Consider the following 15,837-nt stretch of genomic DNA (forward strand, 5'->3'; position numbering starts at 1 on the left):
AATCAGGGTAACCAGAAATAGGAGGGACAAGTGGAGAGGGGATAGATAGAGCTGATCTAGGAGGTTAGGGAGGAAAGAATTAACAAGTCCACTTTATTAGGAGACCCAATAATAATTCATAAGGATCTGTTCTTTTTTTTCTTCAGATTTATTCTATTTTCCTTGGGAAGTCAGATATACAGAGAAGAGGAAAGACAGAGTTGAAGATCTTCCATCCGTTGATTCATTGCCCAAGCAGCCGCAGTGGCTGGAGCTGCACCAATCTAAAGCCAGGAACCCAGAGCCTCTTCTGGGTCTCCCATGCGGGTGCAGGGTCCCAAGGCTTTGGGCCATCCTCAACTGCTTTCCCAGGCCGCAAGCAGGGAGCTGGATGGGAAGTGGGGCTGCCAGAATTAAAATCATCTCCCATGTGGGATCCTGGTGCATGCAAGATGAGGACTTTTGCCACTAGGCTACCACGCTGGGCTTAGGATCTGTTCTTTAAGATACATGCTTTCAAGGCCAGCACGTTGGCTCAACCAGCTAATCATCCACCTCCAAGTGCTGGCATCTCATGTGGATGCTGATTCATGCAGTTGCTCCACTTCTGGAAAAGCAGCAGAGGATGCTCCAATGCCTTGGCCCCTGCTCACATATGAAAGGTCCCAGAAGAGGCTCCAGGCTTCTGGCTTTGAGTTGGTTCAGCTCTGGCCTTTTGGAGAGTGAGCCAGCAGTTGAACAATATTTCTGTCTCTCCTCTCGGTAAGTCTGCATTTCCAATTTTAAAAAGATGCATGCTTCCCATTTAAGCATAGGGTGTCAGAGCTGTGGAAATGGGATGGGAGTTCCTTTTCCTTCAGAAATACTTTTCTCCTTGGTCTGAGGCTGACTCAGGCTGATGTGGAATCGGGGTTAAGTAGTGAAACCAAGTTCAGAGCATAGAGAAGTGATTTTCTCAAAATAGTCAACTCTTCTATTTAAATCCCAACTATCTCACACATTTCACAGGCACAGACATGGAGACCCTGGAGGAGCCATTCACCCCAAGGCCACAGTTCACAGGTGCAGCGTTGATTCATACACCTGGGCTGACTGAGACCGGAGCCCACAGTCTTAACCGATGCATTCTAATCGCCTCCTTGGTGATACAGTGTTAGACAGAAGTGATGAGAGGAAAAGGATTCCTGGGAGAAGAGCCAGAGCTAGTCCTGGCTGCAGTCACATCTCCTACAATGCTGAAAAGGTTCTCAGAGTACCTACTGTTAAATAAAGGACTTACCAAGTACTAAAAGTAGGAGACGCAAGAGTAACCAATACGTAAGAAGGACGTTGCTTTTCTTCATCATCATATGCCTCTGTATAGCTGCAAAGCAAGGCGCTTGGATCCCAGATGTAGTTGAGACCTAGATGATCTTGAGAAAGGTAAAGGCTGGCACCTCTGGGGGATTGGGTGTCCTAAAGCTTTGCTCTTGGGAAGAACTCTGAACTGAAGGTCAGCGGGCAAGGGGCCAGATGCTGGGGTTCCTTATGCTTCCTCTGTGCGGTGTTGTGCCTCTTGCCCAACTGTGAAGGAACGCAGGGGCCTTTATAGCTTCCCATGGGCTGGGAAGGGGTTGGGCAGAGGAGCTGACGTTTTACCAGCTGTGAGCAGGTGACAAAGCAGCATTGAGCTTGGGGAGGTATAGACTGAGGTGGGGGGTGGGTCAGGAGGAAGGTGAGAAAGGAGAATGACATGATCACTTCAGGCAGGGCTTTGGGCTGGGCTGCAGCGGGAAGTAGAAAACAATAAAGAGATCAAGTTTTAAGAGTGGAGGAGACCCACCCTCAGGGGCAGGGATGGCAGTAGAAACCTGTTGCCTGGCCAGGGACTTGCCATGGACCTGCTCCAGTCACGGAAGAAGCAAGCCCTCATGAATGCAGCTAAGGGGGGGCCAGATCTTGGCCCTGAAACTAACAGGAATGTGAGGCTCAAATGCGAACAGTACCTGGAGATCTGGCCCTTGGACAAGGGCCAGAACACAAGTGGGGTGATTCTGGGTTTGCCTGTGGAGTGAACAGAGAAAGAGAGGTAGAAGTGTTGGTGCAGTTTGGGTTTTGGTGACAAAGTTCTTGTTGCAGAGCAGAGGCTCATTTACAGCTAAGGAGGTTGGAAGTCGAACCTGGATACCCCCATCTGCTTGGTCCCAGTGGGTGCAACAGGTGCCTGCACCAGAGGGCGGGCTCCCCGGTGAGACAAGAGGCAAGAGAGAGGTTCAGAGACAGGTCAGGTGCCCTCTTAAGGATCTGCTTCTTGACAGCTGCTTGAGGAAAACACAAATCCCTTCCAAAGGCCTAATCACCATCCACTGGACTCCACCTCTTAAAGGTGCCAGCTCTTTTCACATTCACCACTGTGAGGACAGAAGAGGCCTCCAGCACCTGGGCCTCCTGGGGTGGAGGAACCATCTGGAAACAAGGGCAGGGTCTCTGGGGCTGTGGACACAGGGAGGGGGTTAAGGGTACAGACTCACACGCAGGTGAAAGGGTGCAGGGTTCCTTTCAACACTCCACCGGAGGCATTCCCCTCCCTCTCCCTGACCACTGTGGCTTGACCCTGACCATTGTGGCCATTTAGGAAGTGAGCCAGCAGATGGATGATCCTTCTCCCTTTCCCTCTTACTGTCTTTCTGTCTCCTTCTGTCTCATTTTGACTGCTGTCTCTCTCTCGCGAGCTCTCTCTCTCTCTCTCTGCCTATCTTCATATGGGAAGGAAACGAGGTCCCCAAGCTCTTTTCAATGCAGCATTGCTTATGAGTGGAGCCCTTATAGCTGAAACACTTCCCATTAGGGTTCTATCTCATGGGAAACAGAAATATTTAAATCAACAGCCACTCAATCCCAAAGTTGCAAACCCAAATGAAGTTATTGTAACTAACAATCCTGATGGGAGAATTTTTTTTAAGCCCCCAACACTTGGTGCTGAGCTAAGAGACACTTGTTCCTCACAGATCCCATTGCATGAGGTGGATAACGTAGTTTTTTGTTTAACCACACAGTGAAGGCTAAGCCCTTTTAGGCCTCCAGTTTATTTAGAGTCTCCTGCTTGACTCCACTCTGTGCCAACCCTGTGCCCCACCTCTATGCTAAGCAGTAAGAAGTTGCCAAAAGACAGTCCTGAGCTCAAATTCAAGAGATGCAGTGAATCCCCTCAGCAAAAGCTGACTCAGGGCTTTCTGGGCTCTCTGAGTTTCTTCCTTCTGTCAGTTACTTATTTAAGTATCACCCATCAGGGACTGGCATTGCAGGCTAAGATGTAGCTTTTCAGTTCTAGCACCCCCAACTGGCACCAGTTTGAGTCTCAGCTACTTCGTTTTCAATCTAGCTCCACGTTTATGGTTTGGGAAAGCAGTGGAGGATGGTCCACAACCTACACCAACATGGGAGACTTGAAGAAGCTGCTGGATCCTGGCTACAGCCTGGCACAGCCCTGGTGGGGCTATTTGAAGAACAAATAAGTGTATAAAAGATCTCTCTCTCTCTCTCTCTCTCTCTCTCTCTCTGCCTCTCCCTTTGTAACTCCACCTTTCAAATGGGTAGATCTTTAGTATACAGGTTTTTTCAAAAGTATTTTTGTCTAGAAATATTTGTTGCTTTCATTGATAGGAGTGACTTATGTGCCTTATTTACCTTATTGCCAGAAAAGTAGTTCTCCAAGGGCTGTTGTGGTCATTTGGTGATAGTTTATTTAAAGTTGCTCAGAACAAAGCTTAGCATATGAGACACATGCAATAATAAGGGAGAAAAGGAAGGGCTAGATTGTCCAAACAGATAAACAAGGGAGCGTGTCACCTGGCTTCTCGAACACCACAGTTTTGGTTTCTGTAAGCTGTCATAATGCCTTTCTTCCTCTTCTGGGTCATGATGCATCACAAACAAGAGGAAACGTTCAAACCCAGAGGCGTACAGGTTGTGACCTGTACGCGGGGAATCAGAGAGGACTTGCTCTGGGCTTCCTCCCCTGGGATCCCCTGCCCTGGAGGCCATGACCCTGTCAAGCTCAGGGATTAGCCTTCGAGACCTATCAAAGCTGCACTCTCCTCCAGAACCACTGTCTCTCTGATGCCCTCTTGGCCAGGCTCTCTGTGATCTTGTTTCTGCTTTTTTCTCTTGAGCCCTTTCAGCCGTATGGGTGGGACATGGACCAGAACCCATATGTAATACTTGATACAAGTATTACAGAGACTTAACCTAAGACACCATGGTGCTGGCCCTCTCCAAAAAATATAAATAAATGGCAGTCTTTAAATGTCCATATCATCACAAAAATAAAGCCAGCACTTCTCTGCAGGACCAATCTTTGTAAAACCCAATCCGGGGGACCTGCTGACCTGCTGCTCACCATAGCCTGAGTCACTGAAGTACCTGTCTCTAGGAGTCAAGTGACGTTCAGGTCACCTCAGTCTGTGTAGAGGAGAGGACAACATACCGAAAGCAGACTTTTCTCTAATTCAACAGGGCCCTGGGTTATAGCACAGCAGTCACTCTTGGGGAGGCCAAGGACTAAAGGAAAACCAAGCGCAGATCTTACAGAAGCGCCTCCCTCTGTGGCCCCGACCTGCCTGCCACTCCCCCCGCCCGCCCCCCAGCCGCTTGTCAGTGCCACAGACAGAGCGCTGTTCAGAAAGACAGCCTGTCTCCCTAATCTCCGCCATGACAGTGGCCTCCACAGGAAACTGCCTAAGCCTTACACAGACTTGTGGGAGACACTGTTGAAGAGATAAATCACTGATCCAATCTTTCCAAAAGAAATAAGGTAATTAGCATTAACTTAAATGTGCATCCTATTTTAGAAATTTAAAAATATCAGGGGCCCCGCGGCGTGGCCTAGCGGCTAAAGTCCTCGCCTTGAAAGCCCTGGGATCCCATATGGGCATCGGTTCTGATCCCGGCAGCTCCACTTCCCATCCAGCTCCCTGCTTGTGGCCTGGGAAAGCAGTCGAGGATGGCCCAATGCCTTGGAACCCTGCACCCGTGTGGGAGACCCGGAAGAGATTCCGGGTTCCCGGCTTCGGATCAGCCCGCATCGGCCCGTTGCGGCTCACTTGGGGAGTGAATCATCGGACGGAAGATCTTCTTCTCTGTCTCTCTTCCTCTCTGTATATGTGACTTTGCAATAAAAATAAATAAATCTTTTTTAAAAAAAATATCAGGTCAGGGGGCCCGCATTGTGGCATAAGCCTCCACCTGTGTTGCCAGTATCCCATGCAGACACTGGTTTGAGTCCCAGATGCTCCACTTCTGATCCAGTTCCCTGTTAATTCACCTAGGAAAGTGGCAGAGGATGAAGTCCTTGGGCTCCTGCAACCATGTGGGAAACCAAGAAGAGGCTCCTGGCTCCTGGGCTTGGATTGGCTCAACTCTGGTTGTTTTAGTTGGGAAGTGAACCAGCAGATAGAGGATCTTTCTCTCTCTCTCTCTTTCTCTCTGTCTCTCCTTTGGTAACTTTGCCTTTCAAATAAAAATAAACAAATCTTTCAAAATGTTAATCAACCTGTGTGATAACATTTGGACACATTTTATAAGTTGCATTTCAATAGTTTTTAGCTGTGAACAGTATTTTTTAAATTAATTGTTTCTTTTGTTTCAAAATTTAACCTAATTTCTATTCCCCATGTCAACTTTGTTAAGGTAGAATGAAGAAATTAAAATTGTATCTATCTAAAGTGAATATGATGCTTTTTGATACATGCATACACATTGTGGTAATTGAATTAAGCCAATTAACATCGCCATCACTTCACACATCATTTTTAATGGCAAGAATTACACTCCAGTTGTTACAAAGCAAATAACAGAGATCCCATAAGGAGCTGGAGTTTGGAGAACTGTTGTAAAGGTCTCTGACGAAGGGCTCAAGCTCCTGGCCTCAGCCTGGCCCAGCTCTGGCTGTTGCGACCATTTGGAGAGTGAACCGATAGATTGAAAATATCTGTCTCCCTCTCCTTATAACACTACCTTCCAAATAAATATACAGATCTTTAACAGAAAATTTTAGAAAGTTTCTTGTTTGGGAAATGCTTTTGAAACTCCATGGTTTCATACATAATATGCTTTTCCCATGAGCTATTGTCACAGCAAACCTACAGGAGCATTGGACTTTTCAAACAATTTACTTGATTTATTCTGTTTCGGCCTGTGGAAAAAAATGCCTATGCAGTGTGCAAGAAATGAGGAAATGGCGATGGTGTTGGTGCAGAAGAATTTCAAGAGGCTTGATGATGAAGGAACGTTCCAACAGGCAGGGTTGAAGAGGGCTAAGGGCTGGGGAGGACAGGGGCTGTTAAGGTGGGCAGAGCAGAGCTTGTTCACCCGTGCCCTGAACCATAGGCATTCAGGTGCCTCAGACAGCAGGCCTTTAGCACACTTGAATTCTCCCAACTCCGATGCCTCACTCCAGCTTCCTGCCGCTGCAGACCCTGGGAGGTAGCTCATGATAGCTCAAGGAACTGGGTCCCAGAAACCCTCAGAAGAGACCTAGATGGCGTTCCTGGCTCCCCAGATCAGATAAGGCAGTTGCAGGTATGTGAAGACTGAGGCAGCAGATGGGAGTGTTCTCTCTCTCTCTCTCTCTCTCTCTCTCTCTCTCTCTCTCTCTCTCTCTTTCACACACACACACACACACACAGGCATTCTCAAAAAAAAAAAAAAAACAGATGCATTCCCTGCCCCACACTCTGACTCAGCGCACGATACCCGCATTCCTTAGGTAATCCCCTGCAGGTGCTTTCTGTGCTCTGTTGAGATCTTGTTTGGCTTTTGATGGGAGGGACTCTGGAGCAGGAGAAGTAAAAGTGGCAAGGTGAGGGGAGCACCCCACTGGGAAGTCAGTGGGGGTGGGAGTGGGGAAAGGGGAGGGGAGGGACTCTCCTCCAGGCAACACAGTGGCTTTTCAGTCAGTCTGGGCAGCGGGAAGGCCCTGCTGACATCTCTGCACGCCTGCGGCTTGTTTTCCTTGGGTGTTTCCTCTGTGCCTTCCCCAGAAGACATGGACACCTGGAGGGCAGAACCTGTCGCTGCTTTGTTCACAGAGGTGTCTTCAGACCCAGCACAGTTCAGAAAACGTTTACTGAAAGGTCAGCATTGTGGTGCTGCAGGTTAAGCGAGCAATGAATTTTTTTTTTAAGTTGTCTTAACTTGTGCCATCTTACTTTTTTGTGTGTTGGTTACTTGTGTTATTTTTTCAAAGTGCCATAATTTGTTGTTGATGTTGTTGATGTTGTTGTTGTTGATGATGTGGTTGTTCTAACTCATACCGGTTGTTGACCTCGTTTCATGGCTTCTCACTTATTGTAATATATAGTGATGGAGTACTGGGGTCTATCATATACAGACGTGGAGGTACAATGGAACATGCATCCCTGCATCCAGATGAAAGATGGATTCCCAATGAAACTGTTGGACATGTGTAGACAATGGGATGGTGGAAATCAGTATGGAGAACACTCAAACAACTGAAAATCTGCATACCATATGTTCCAGCAATAGCACTCCTAGGAATATATCCAAAACACCTGTTACACGAGAAACCAACATGCACCCCTATGTTCATAGCAGCACAATCAATAATTGCAAAAACTTGGAAGCAACCAAAATGCCCATCAACAGAAGACTGGATAAGAAAGGTATGATTTATTTACTCCATGGAATACTACTCAGCTATTAAAAAAAAATGAAATGCAGTTCTTTGTGGCCCAATGGGTCCAAATGGAAACCATTATGCTAAGGGAAATGAGCCAATCTCAAAAGGTTAGATACCACATGTTTACCTTAGTTTAAGATGAAATGATGTTAATCCGAATAACAATACCTGTAAACTGTAATATTATTTCAACCCCAACAACCTGTATCTCATGCAAAAAGATATTGTGATGTAACCAATGAACTAACAATCAATGTGAGTCAGATTGCTTATAATCTACATCAAAGAATTGTAAAACCTAATATACTTTTAAGACCCTATGCTACTTGGAAATGGGGTGGGAGAGAGGAGAAATCTTCCATCTCCTTAGAATGTGTGAGGAAGACGTGAAGTACAACCTATCAGGAACATAACAGGTAACTTATAGACAACAGACTCGAACCAGCATTAGATAATAGTAAAAGTGCAAAGACATACAGGGGGAATCAAGAGCAATCCTGACAACCTCTTAACAGGAGGTCATATGCACAGAGCTGCGGGGGACCCCAGAGTGGAGCAGGTGGACAGAAGGAGGCTTGTATCCCAACCCTGGAGACTCTCAGATCCTCACCAAGGACTATCAGTATGGGCATCAAGGACTACATCCCGGCTGCCAAGGAGACCACGGGCAATTGGAGTGCCTTCGGAGGCCAAGAACTCTGAGATCATCCACTCCCGTTTGGATCTACCACATGGGATGAAAGAAGCCCAAATCCTCGCAGGATCCAAGATCATCGGAACAACAGCCAAGAGCCCTGAGTGGTCTGCAGAAACAGAAGAACAGCAAGCTTCCTTCAGGACTAGGGAGAGGAGCTTTCTCTGGTCCTCACTTAGTTCCAACTTTGGATCCCCACCCTCTCTTGCAATGACCATCAGGGTTGCTCCGGAATAGATAGACAGAGAACAACAAGGAAAGCTTAGAACTAGACAGGAAACGGTCAGCATGGACTCACACATACCTTACTAGGTAGGACACAAAGATTAGTTACTCCTTACTAAGGTATTGAAGATTTCTCTGCACACCCCTCCTAAAACTGTACTGCACCTCAACTGTTGGCATATGCCTTGTTAGAATTATAAGCCAGTTTAGACTATCTTAAAACCTGTCAAGTTCAGCAAAATTATGCTTCAACACTACAAATTGATAAATACTAAAATGAAAATAGACACGAGATAGCTGAATAGTACCCTATAGCCATTCTAAGGTGTATAGAATCCAGTTGTATATAAACTAAAATTGAAATGTCAATAAAGTAGTCACAGGATGTGGTTAAGAACTTGCATTTTTTTAACATACTGGTTACTCAATACCATGTCAAATAATCCCATAATGTTGTAAATTGTTGTTGATGTTATGTTGTGACTTTTAATTGATTGGGATTATATTCTGCCAGCTCTGCCTTCAGACCAGAGATGGTCTCCCCAAGAAACCGTTGAATTTATCTGGACAATAAGATGCTGAACTCTATGCTTGGTATATGCTAGCAACAAAAGAATCTTGACTGGATTTGAACTGTAATACTGCAACAAGGTAAAGGAATCCAACATGGGGGGAGGGTATGGGGAGGAGTTGGGGGAATCCCAGAGCCTGTGAAAACTGTGTCACATAATGTAATGTAATTAATTAAAAAAAAAAAAAGCAGAAAAAAGAGATGTATTTATTTTTATTGTAAAGTCAGATTTACAGAGAGGAGGAGAGAGAGAGAATGAGATGATATTCTGCCCAGTGATTCCCTAAGCAGCCGCAACAGCCAGAGCTGAGCCAATCTGAAGCGAGGAGCCAGGAGCCTCTTCTGGGTCTCCCATGTGGGTGCAGGGTCCCAAGGCTTTGGGCCATACTCCACTGCTTTCCCAGGCCACAAGCAGGGAGTTAGATGGGAAGTGGAGCCGCCAGGACAGGAACTGGTGCCCATATAGGATCCTGGTGCATGCAAGATGAGGACTTAGTCACTAGGCTACTGTGCCGAGCCCAGCAATGGTTTGAATCCCAGCTGTTCCACTTTTGACTCGGCTCCCTGTTAGTGTGCCTGAGAAAGCAGCAGAGAATGGTCCAAGCGTTTGGGCCACTGTACTCATGCAGAAAACCTAGATGGAGTTCCTAGCCTAGCCCTGGCCGTTATGGATATCTAGGGAGTAAGCCAGTGGATTGAAGATCTTTCTCTCTGTGTCACTCTGCCTTTCAAATAAATAAAGGAAACTTTTTTTAATGCTTACCAAAGAAACAGGAGAATATTACATTCATTATAACACATGTCTAGACATTATTGTTTTCAGAAAGCTACCCAGAGACAAGTGCCTGAATTTCAGAGTGAGGACAAAGAGTTGCAACAAGAGCTGAACATGTTTGAGACAGACAGGGGCACGGAGCAGCAGTACAGAGAGTAGGATTGTAAATCAGTGCTGCAGAGGGTCAAGTGCGTAGGGCAGAGGAAGGATTCGCCAAAGAGAACCCAGAGGGCAAAGGAAAAGCCCACAAAACGCCTCAGTTCATCCAACCCAGGCCCGGTTCTCCCACCGCACCTGTTCTCCCTGCCCCTGCTCAGCATGTTTCAGCCTGTACTGCCAGTGGAGGGGCTTTGCAAGTTGTGTGTTAGAGGGTTTTAGTAGCCAAGAAAGTTCCAGGGGAGCTGAGATTCTATTGCTCTTGCTCTGCTGAGTAATTTCCCTCACAGCTTGCACAGTCCTGGGTTGTAGGGGTCCTTCCACACCGGTCTCTGTGCAGGGGCTCTGAGAGCTGAGGTCTTCCATCTAGGCAGCACTTTCTGGAAGGAATATTTTCATTCAACTCAGCTTTGGCCTCAGGGCCTTGACTCTAAGAGGGAGCAACGGATTAGATGGAATGGAGGATTTTCAGAGCACTTGAGCATTCACCCAGCAGCCATAACCACGCCCCCAGGATTTGTGTTTGTGCTGCTGCTGCTGGCGGCTGAAGTTGCAAGGAGAGGAAAGGGTGGATTTGTTGCAAGGTTAAAGTAGGGTCAGATTTGCAGTCAGGGAGTAGTGGGGATGGGAGGGGCAATACTGACTTCCACAGAACTGGAAAAAACAAGTCGGTCAAGTTTGTTTTCCGAGAAAGTGAGAATGTGCAAGCAGCATGCCTTGACACAGGGACCCTTGTCTTTGCCAAGCTTTTCATGGCCTCCTTGTGCTGAGGTGGGGAGTTTGCTGCCAGCTCCCAGGGTCCCAGAAAAGAAGAAAGGAAGAAAAGAAGCAGCAGCATGAGGATGCATGGGGCAGGTTTCCTTCTCTTTGTCTTGAGGGACTCCACGAGGCAATTTGCGTCTGGGTCGGGGCGGGAATGGCGTGGAGGTGCCTGGAAGGAGTCCAGGCTGGCCTGGAGAGGAGTCAGCAGAGTTGGCTGGGTTCCCTGCTTGCAGGGAGCCATGCAGAGGGACAGCCAAACTTCTGGCTTCCATTGGCAGCTCACCCAGGATGTCTGGTTTAATTCCTTTCTTGCTTGGCTGTGACTGTGCCCCTGCGAGAGAAGGCTGGCGCCTCAGTGTGAGGTTTGGCTTGCCTGGTCTTCTACTTATAGCTCCAGCACTCACTGGTTCTGGGCTCCAGGAGGGGATGACGGACAGCTGCAGGCATGATGCCACAAACACCCCTCTACTCCACAGGAGCTGTGTGTGTCCGAACAAGGCCCCTTCTCTGCGTTCTCACCTGTGAAATGGGTCTAAGAAGCAATCCCAGCACTAGCATCAAGGACTTTCTTCATAACCACTGCAGGGGGACAAGACCAGGTCTGTCACCTGCCCAGCCAGAAGCTCACCCAGGAAAGCCGGCCTGGGTGCCTCACCACGGATACGAATCCAGGCTGAATCTGATGTGAATTCAGAAGGGAGCTCCCTGGGCACAGGCTAGTAGGCAGTGAGAAGGCTGCCAGGTGCAACCCCGCCCCATGCTCACTAACTAATTGTGGCTACTGAGGCCCAGCCAAAACCCCGGGGAGGAGTAAGGAGAAGAGAGAGAGAGGGGAACACATCACCTGCACAGGCCAGGACCTGGGGTCTGGAGAAGTGCCTGCCAGGGTGCCTGGCTGGTGGTGCCTTGGCAGGGGAGGGGCCAATCGCATTTTGTGTTTAAGATTCTAGGATATATTTATTACATTTTCTTTTTAACTGGGGTTCCAGCTGAGATGCTTCTGCTTTAGGGGTGGCAGGGGGCCTGAGTCCTTCCCAGACTTGTTTTTGTCCATTTCTGTGGATGTCAATATTGCCCCTCCCACCCCATTACCCCCTGACTGTAAGCCTGACCCTACTTTAACCTTGCAATAAATCCACCTTTTCCTCTCCTTGCCACTTCAGCCGGCAGCTAATAGCGCTCCTGTACCAACACTCCTGTACCAAAGTTGCCACACATCCAGGCAACCAAATACCTGCATCTTCCTCCTTTCCTGTCGGAATCCCCTTGCCTCAGGCTTTCTGCAGACCCCCAAGGCTGGGCTCCCTCCGACACCAGCATACCTCCTCTATGAGACTAAGCTGTAGTTCCACCCTAGGCAGAGTATTTCTGCAGGGAGATTCTGGGTGCCCCTGAGAGAGCTCCCAGTCCAGGCCAGGCAGACAAGACCACATGACTTTGTTACATCATTGTCGGGTACAACACTGCTGTCTGCCACAGGCTTCTGGCTTTCTCTGAGTAGGGATTGTTAGAGTCCGGGCCAAAGCCCCCAGACATCAGGGTGCGAGCTAGTCAACCCCCAGAGAATGACAAAGAGTCTCGCTGGTAATGCAAACAGCAAACAAAGTTTATTGCACCAGCATGCTGGGGTCAGACCGCACCGGGGGCACACAGGCCAGCCAAGCCGGGCGGTCGGACCTCGAACAGCCCAAGACAGAAGCTTATATAGGCCCTTTTGGGCTGGGAAATACATCAAAAGTAGCAACCTTAGACATATGGCCTTCAGGCACAGGCAGCCTGTTCTGTTCCCATACCCATTATCTGTTTGGTGCATCCCATTCTCAAAACCCTTATCTTCCTCCTGTTCCTGGGACCGGAGAAGAATTGTGCCCTTGCCCTCCTGCACCTGGGTTCACAGAGTTGCAGGACAGCAAAGAACAGATTTATCACTAAAGCGAAATCCTCCCAAAGTCCAGGCACCTCCTGGCCTAGCAAAGTAGCAGTTTTTCAGTACAGAGGAATCTCACACTGCCCAACAAAAACATACTGTTCTAGCATACTAATATACTATCATAGCATTTACCTATACTCCATTAGGATGCCATGAAAGCAGCCAGCTGTGACCCCAGCCTTGCTGTTTGATCCTGGGTGGAGGTAAGACTGGAAGGCTTACAGCCAGCTAAGGGCCTTGCTTCTCAGCCACAGTGCCAGCTGCCATTGCCTACTGGTGAGAGTCAGGGCCAAGGCTACGTGTCTGATGGGCAGGGCTCTGCTGGGATGGTCACTGGGCACAGACTATCGTAAATATAGGTGTGATACATGCTCATAAATATTGGGTTTAATGAATTGGGGTGTTTCACTGTGTCATCCTGCCTTGTGATAACGCTTGTTGATTTATTTCTTTTTGATTTTCTTCTATTTGTGTGTCAGGTGGGAATCATGCCTTACCTCCATATCCTCAACTCAGTGTATAATGGGTTGGCATGTTTTCTTCTTTTTTTTGTCACCACTCAAACATGAGCAACATAAGCTGAAGTGGCCAGAAACAAGCCCTTGTGGTTACCATGGAAACAGCCTTCCCTCTCCGCACCTTCTTGCTCAGGGTCACCCATGAGGTTCCAGCCAGTGCCAGGAACCCCAGTCAGGACTTTCCCCATCTGAGAGGTTAATAATGACAATGTCCTTGCTTTATAAATATGTCACATTTTATTATAAAACACCAATAGATAGGGAATGTGGTTGTCCATCGCTCTCCATGTTCCAACCTGGCCCAGTCAGTAACAGGCGTAAGGTTATTCTACGTGGAAGGAGAATCCAAAAGGCATACACACATGGAATGCCAACAGGAGGAAAGCCAGAATTGAGGGTGTGGTTTTGAGGAGGGAGAATAGGGGCAGGAGAGAAGACAGGGGGCCCTGCAAGATGATGCCATGAAAACGAAGCTGAGTGGAGAACACCCCCAGGAAGACCTGGGATGGAAATCAGCAGATGAGAATGTTGACCCACCCACAGCTGAGCTGGCCAAGCCAGCAGAAACCCCTGCAGACAACTAGAAAGACAAAGGGTTGGGAAGAAAGAGTGGGGAAACATCTGTGTTAGAGCTATGCATTTTTTTTTCTAGAATTTTCCTTGCTTCTGGGAATGGAGAGGATAGAGAAGGAAACAAAACCTCTTCTTAGATCCTTTTGTTTTCACTAAAAAGGGAGAAAAATGGGGAGGCAAGAGCCTTGGAAACTCAGAGACAGCCTGTTTCCACATCAGTCGTGGACCTTGGGGCGCTGCCTGCGATCTCCCTGCTTCCCACAGCCCCACTCACAAGTCAGCAAGGGCAGAGCCTTGCTTTTAGCTCCCTGGGCCACGCCCATCCCAAGTCTCAGTGTCCTGGATTGCTCTTCACCCGACATGTCCACCAAGCCCCTCTTGAGTCTCCAGCCATCACTTTCTAAGAGAACACCCACAGGTGTGAGTCATCCTTTTCTTCTCTTTCCTCCCACTTCACATTCTTCTTGTTAATCATCTCACCTCCCCGCCAGTTTCAACAAAGAACCACAGCAAATGGAGTGCCAATGTTGGCTACTCTTCCCGGAGTCCAGCAAATCAGCATTTTGAGCGTGATTCCTCATTCGGGAGAGGGACAGAGTGTGGAGGCTCTGGGGGTGAATGCTTCTCAGAGATCATCGCGGGAAGGGGATCTGGCCCCCGCCCAGAGTCTGCTGCTCCATCAGGTAGACCGGGTAGGAGTTGGGGCCCCCCTCATCATCTGGCTCATTGTCCTCAGTATCCGGGGTCCGTGCATGGCGTGTTCGAGTCAAGTAGCAGATCTGTGGTCGGGAGAAGAGAAGAATGAGATGCACCTGCTACACAATTCCCTTAACTATCTCCTCCTGAGGCCCTTTATTCCATTATTCCTGAGCCTAGAGGTTCCCTTTTTCTCAAGATCCCATCTGAACCTTGATCTTCATTCCATCCCAGATCCAACACAAGGTCCAGATCCCATCTCTACCCACTTCTGTCCTGTATATCCTTATAGCCTCATATCCCCTATCATCACACCCCTCAGCTTTCTCTTTCACACCCTTTTCATCTCAGACATGACCTTCTCACCAATTAGAACATTCCCCATCCTGCTGTGCACTACTTATTTTTCCCCTGAGTTTTGCCACCACTGCCCCCTCCATTGCCATTCCCTCCCCTACCATCTCTTGGAGTTATCATTCCTCCTAACGCAGACCCCTAGCCTCTGCTGCCTCACTGTTTCCTTCCTCTGGGGCTCCCCTATCCCTTACCAAGAAAACCAGGCCAAGGAACAGGAGCAGAAGAATCACAGCCACCAGAACCACGATGACTATGGCCCAGGCAGGAAATGGATCCTCCACTTCCGTTTCTGTGGCCTGCAGACCTCCCTGTGTGACTTTATCCTGCATCATGTGGCCTGTAACTCGTGATGTGCCAGAGCTGGGGTCCGTTCTAGATGTGGTGCTGGGGAAAGAATTATTGAGTGCTGGATGGGTAACCACAGTTCTGTTTAAGCAAGACGTTGTCGTAGATTTGTTCCTTGTACTCCTAGCTACAGGTCTTGGCGTTTCTGTGGCAGCTGATGTCTTATCAGGACTTTCTGTGGACTTCCTTGGGGATGTTGTGGTCTCTGTGTCTGCCTTGGTATTGCTTGGGTATGCTGTAGACTTCTCTGAGCCATTTGTGGTTTCCTCTGTGGTTAATGTGGTTTTTTGGAGGGTTTCTGTCATATCCCTGTGGGCTGATGTTGTCCTTTCTTCATGCCCTGTAGGTGTTCCTTGGGTACCTGTGATCTCCTCATGAGCTGATGTGGTCCTTTCTTCATGCTCTGTAGATGTTCCTTGGACATCTGTGATCCTGTAGGCTCTTGTGGTCCTTTCTTCATGCCCTGTAGTTGTGCCTTGGGTACCTGTGAGTCCGTGGACTGATGTAGCTTCTTCTTCATGCTCTGTAGATGTTCCTTGTGTACCTGTGAACCCATGAGTTGATGTTGTCCTTTCTTC

At 48.2% G+C, this 15,837-nt stretch overlaps 1 protein-coding gene across 1 annotated transcript; it reads right to left on the minus strand.

Annotated features, from left to right (window-relative positions):
* Positions 1–14,132: 14,132 nt before the first annotated feature.
* MUCL3 (mucin like 3) lies at positions 14,133–15,368 on the minus strand. The gene is made up of 2 exons (XM_004598787.2): positions 15,106–15,368; positions 14,133–14,640 (listed from the first exon to the last, which is right to left on the minus strand). Exons 1-2 carry the CDS (start codon positions 15,244–15,246, stop codon positions 14,494–14,496), a joined length of 288 nt encoding a protein of 95 aa, XP_004598844.2. The 5' UTR covers positions 15,247–15,368; the 3' UTR covers positions 14,133–14,493.
* Positions 15,369–15,837: the final 469 nt, after the last annotated feature.

The sequence above is a fragment of the Ochotona princeps genome, chromosome 1, assembly GCF_030435755.1.
Source record: "Ochotona princeps isolate mOchPri1 chromosome 1, mOchPri1.hap1, whole genome shotgun sequence".
NCBI lineage: Eukaryota > Metazoa > Chordata > Mammalia > Lagomorpha > Ochotonidae > Ochotona > Ochotona princeps.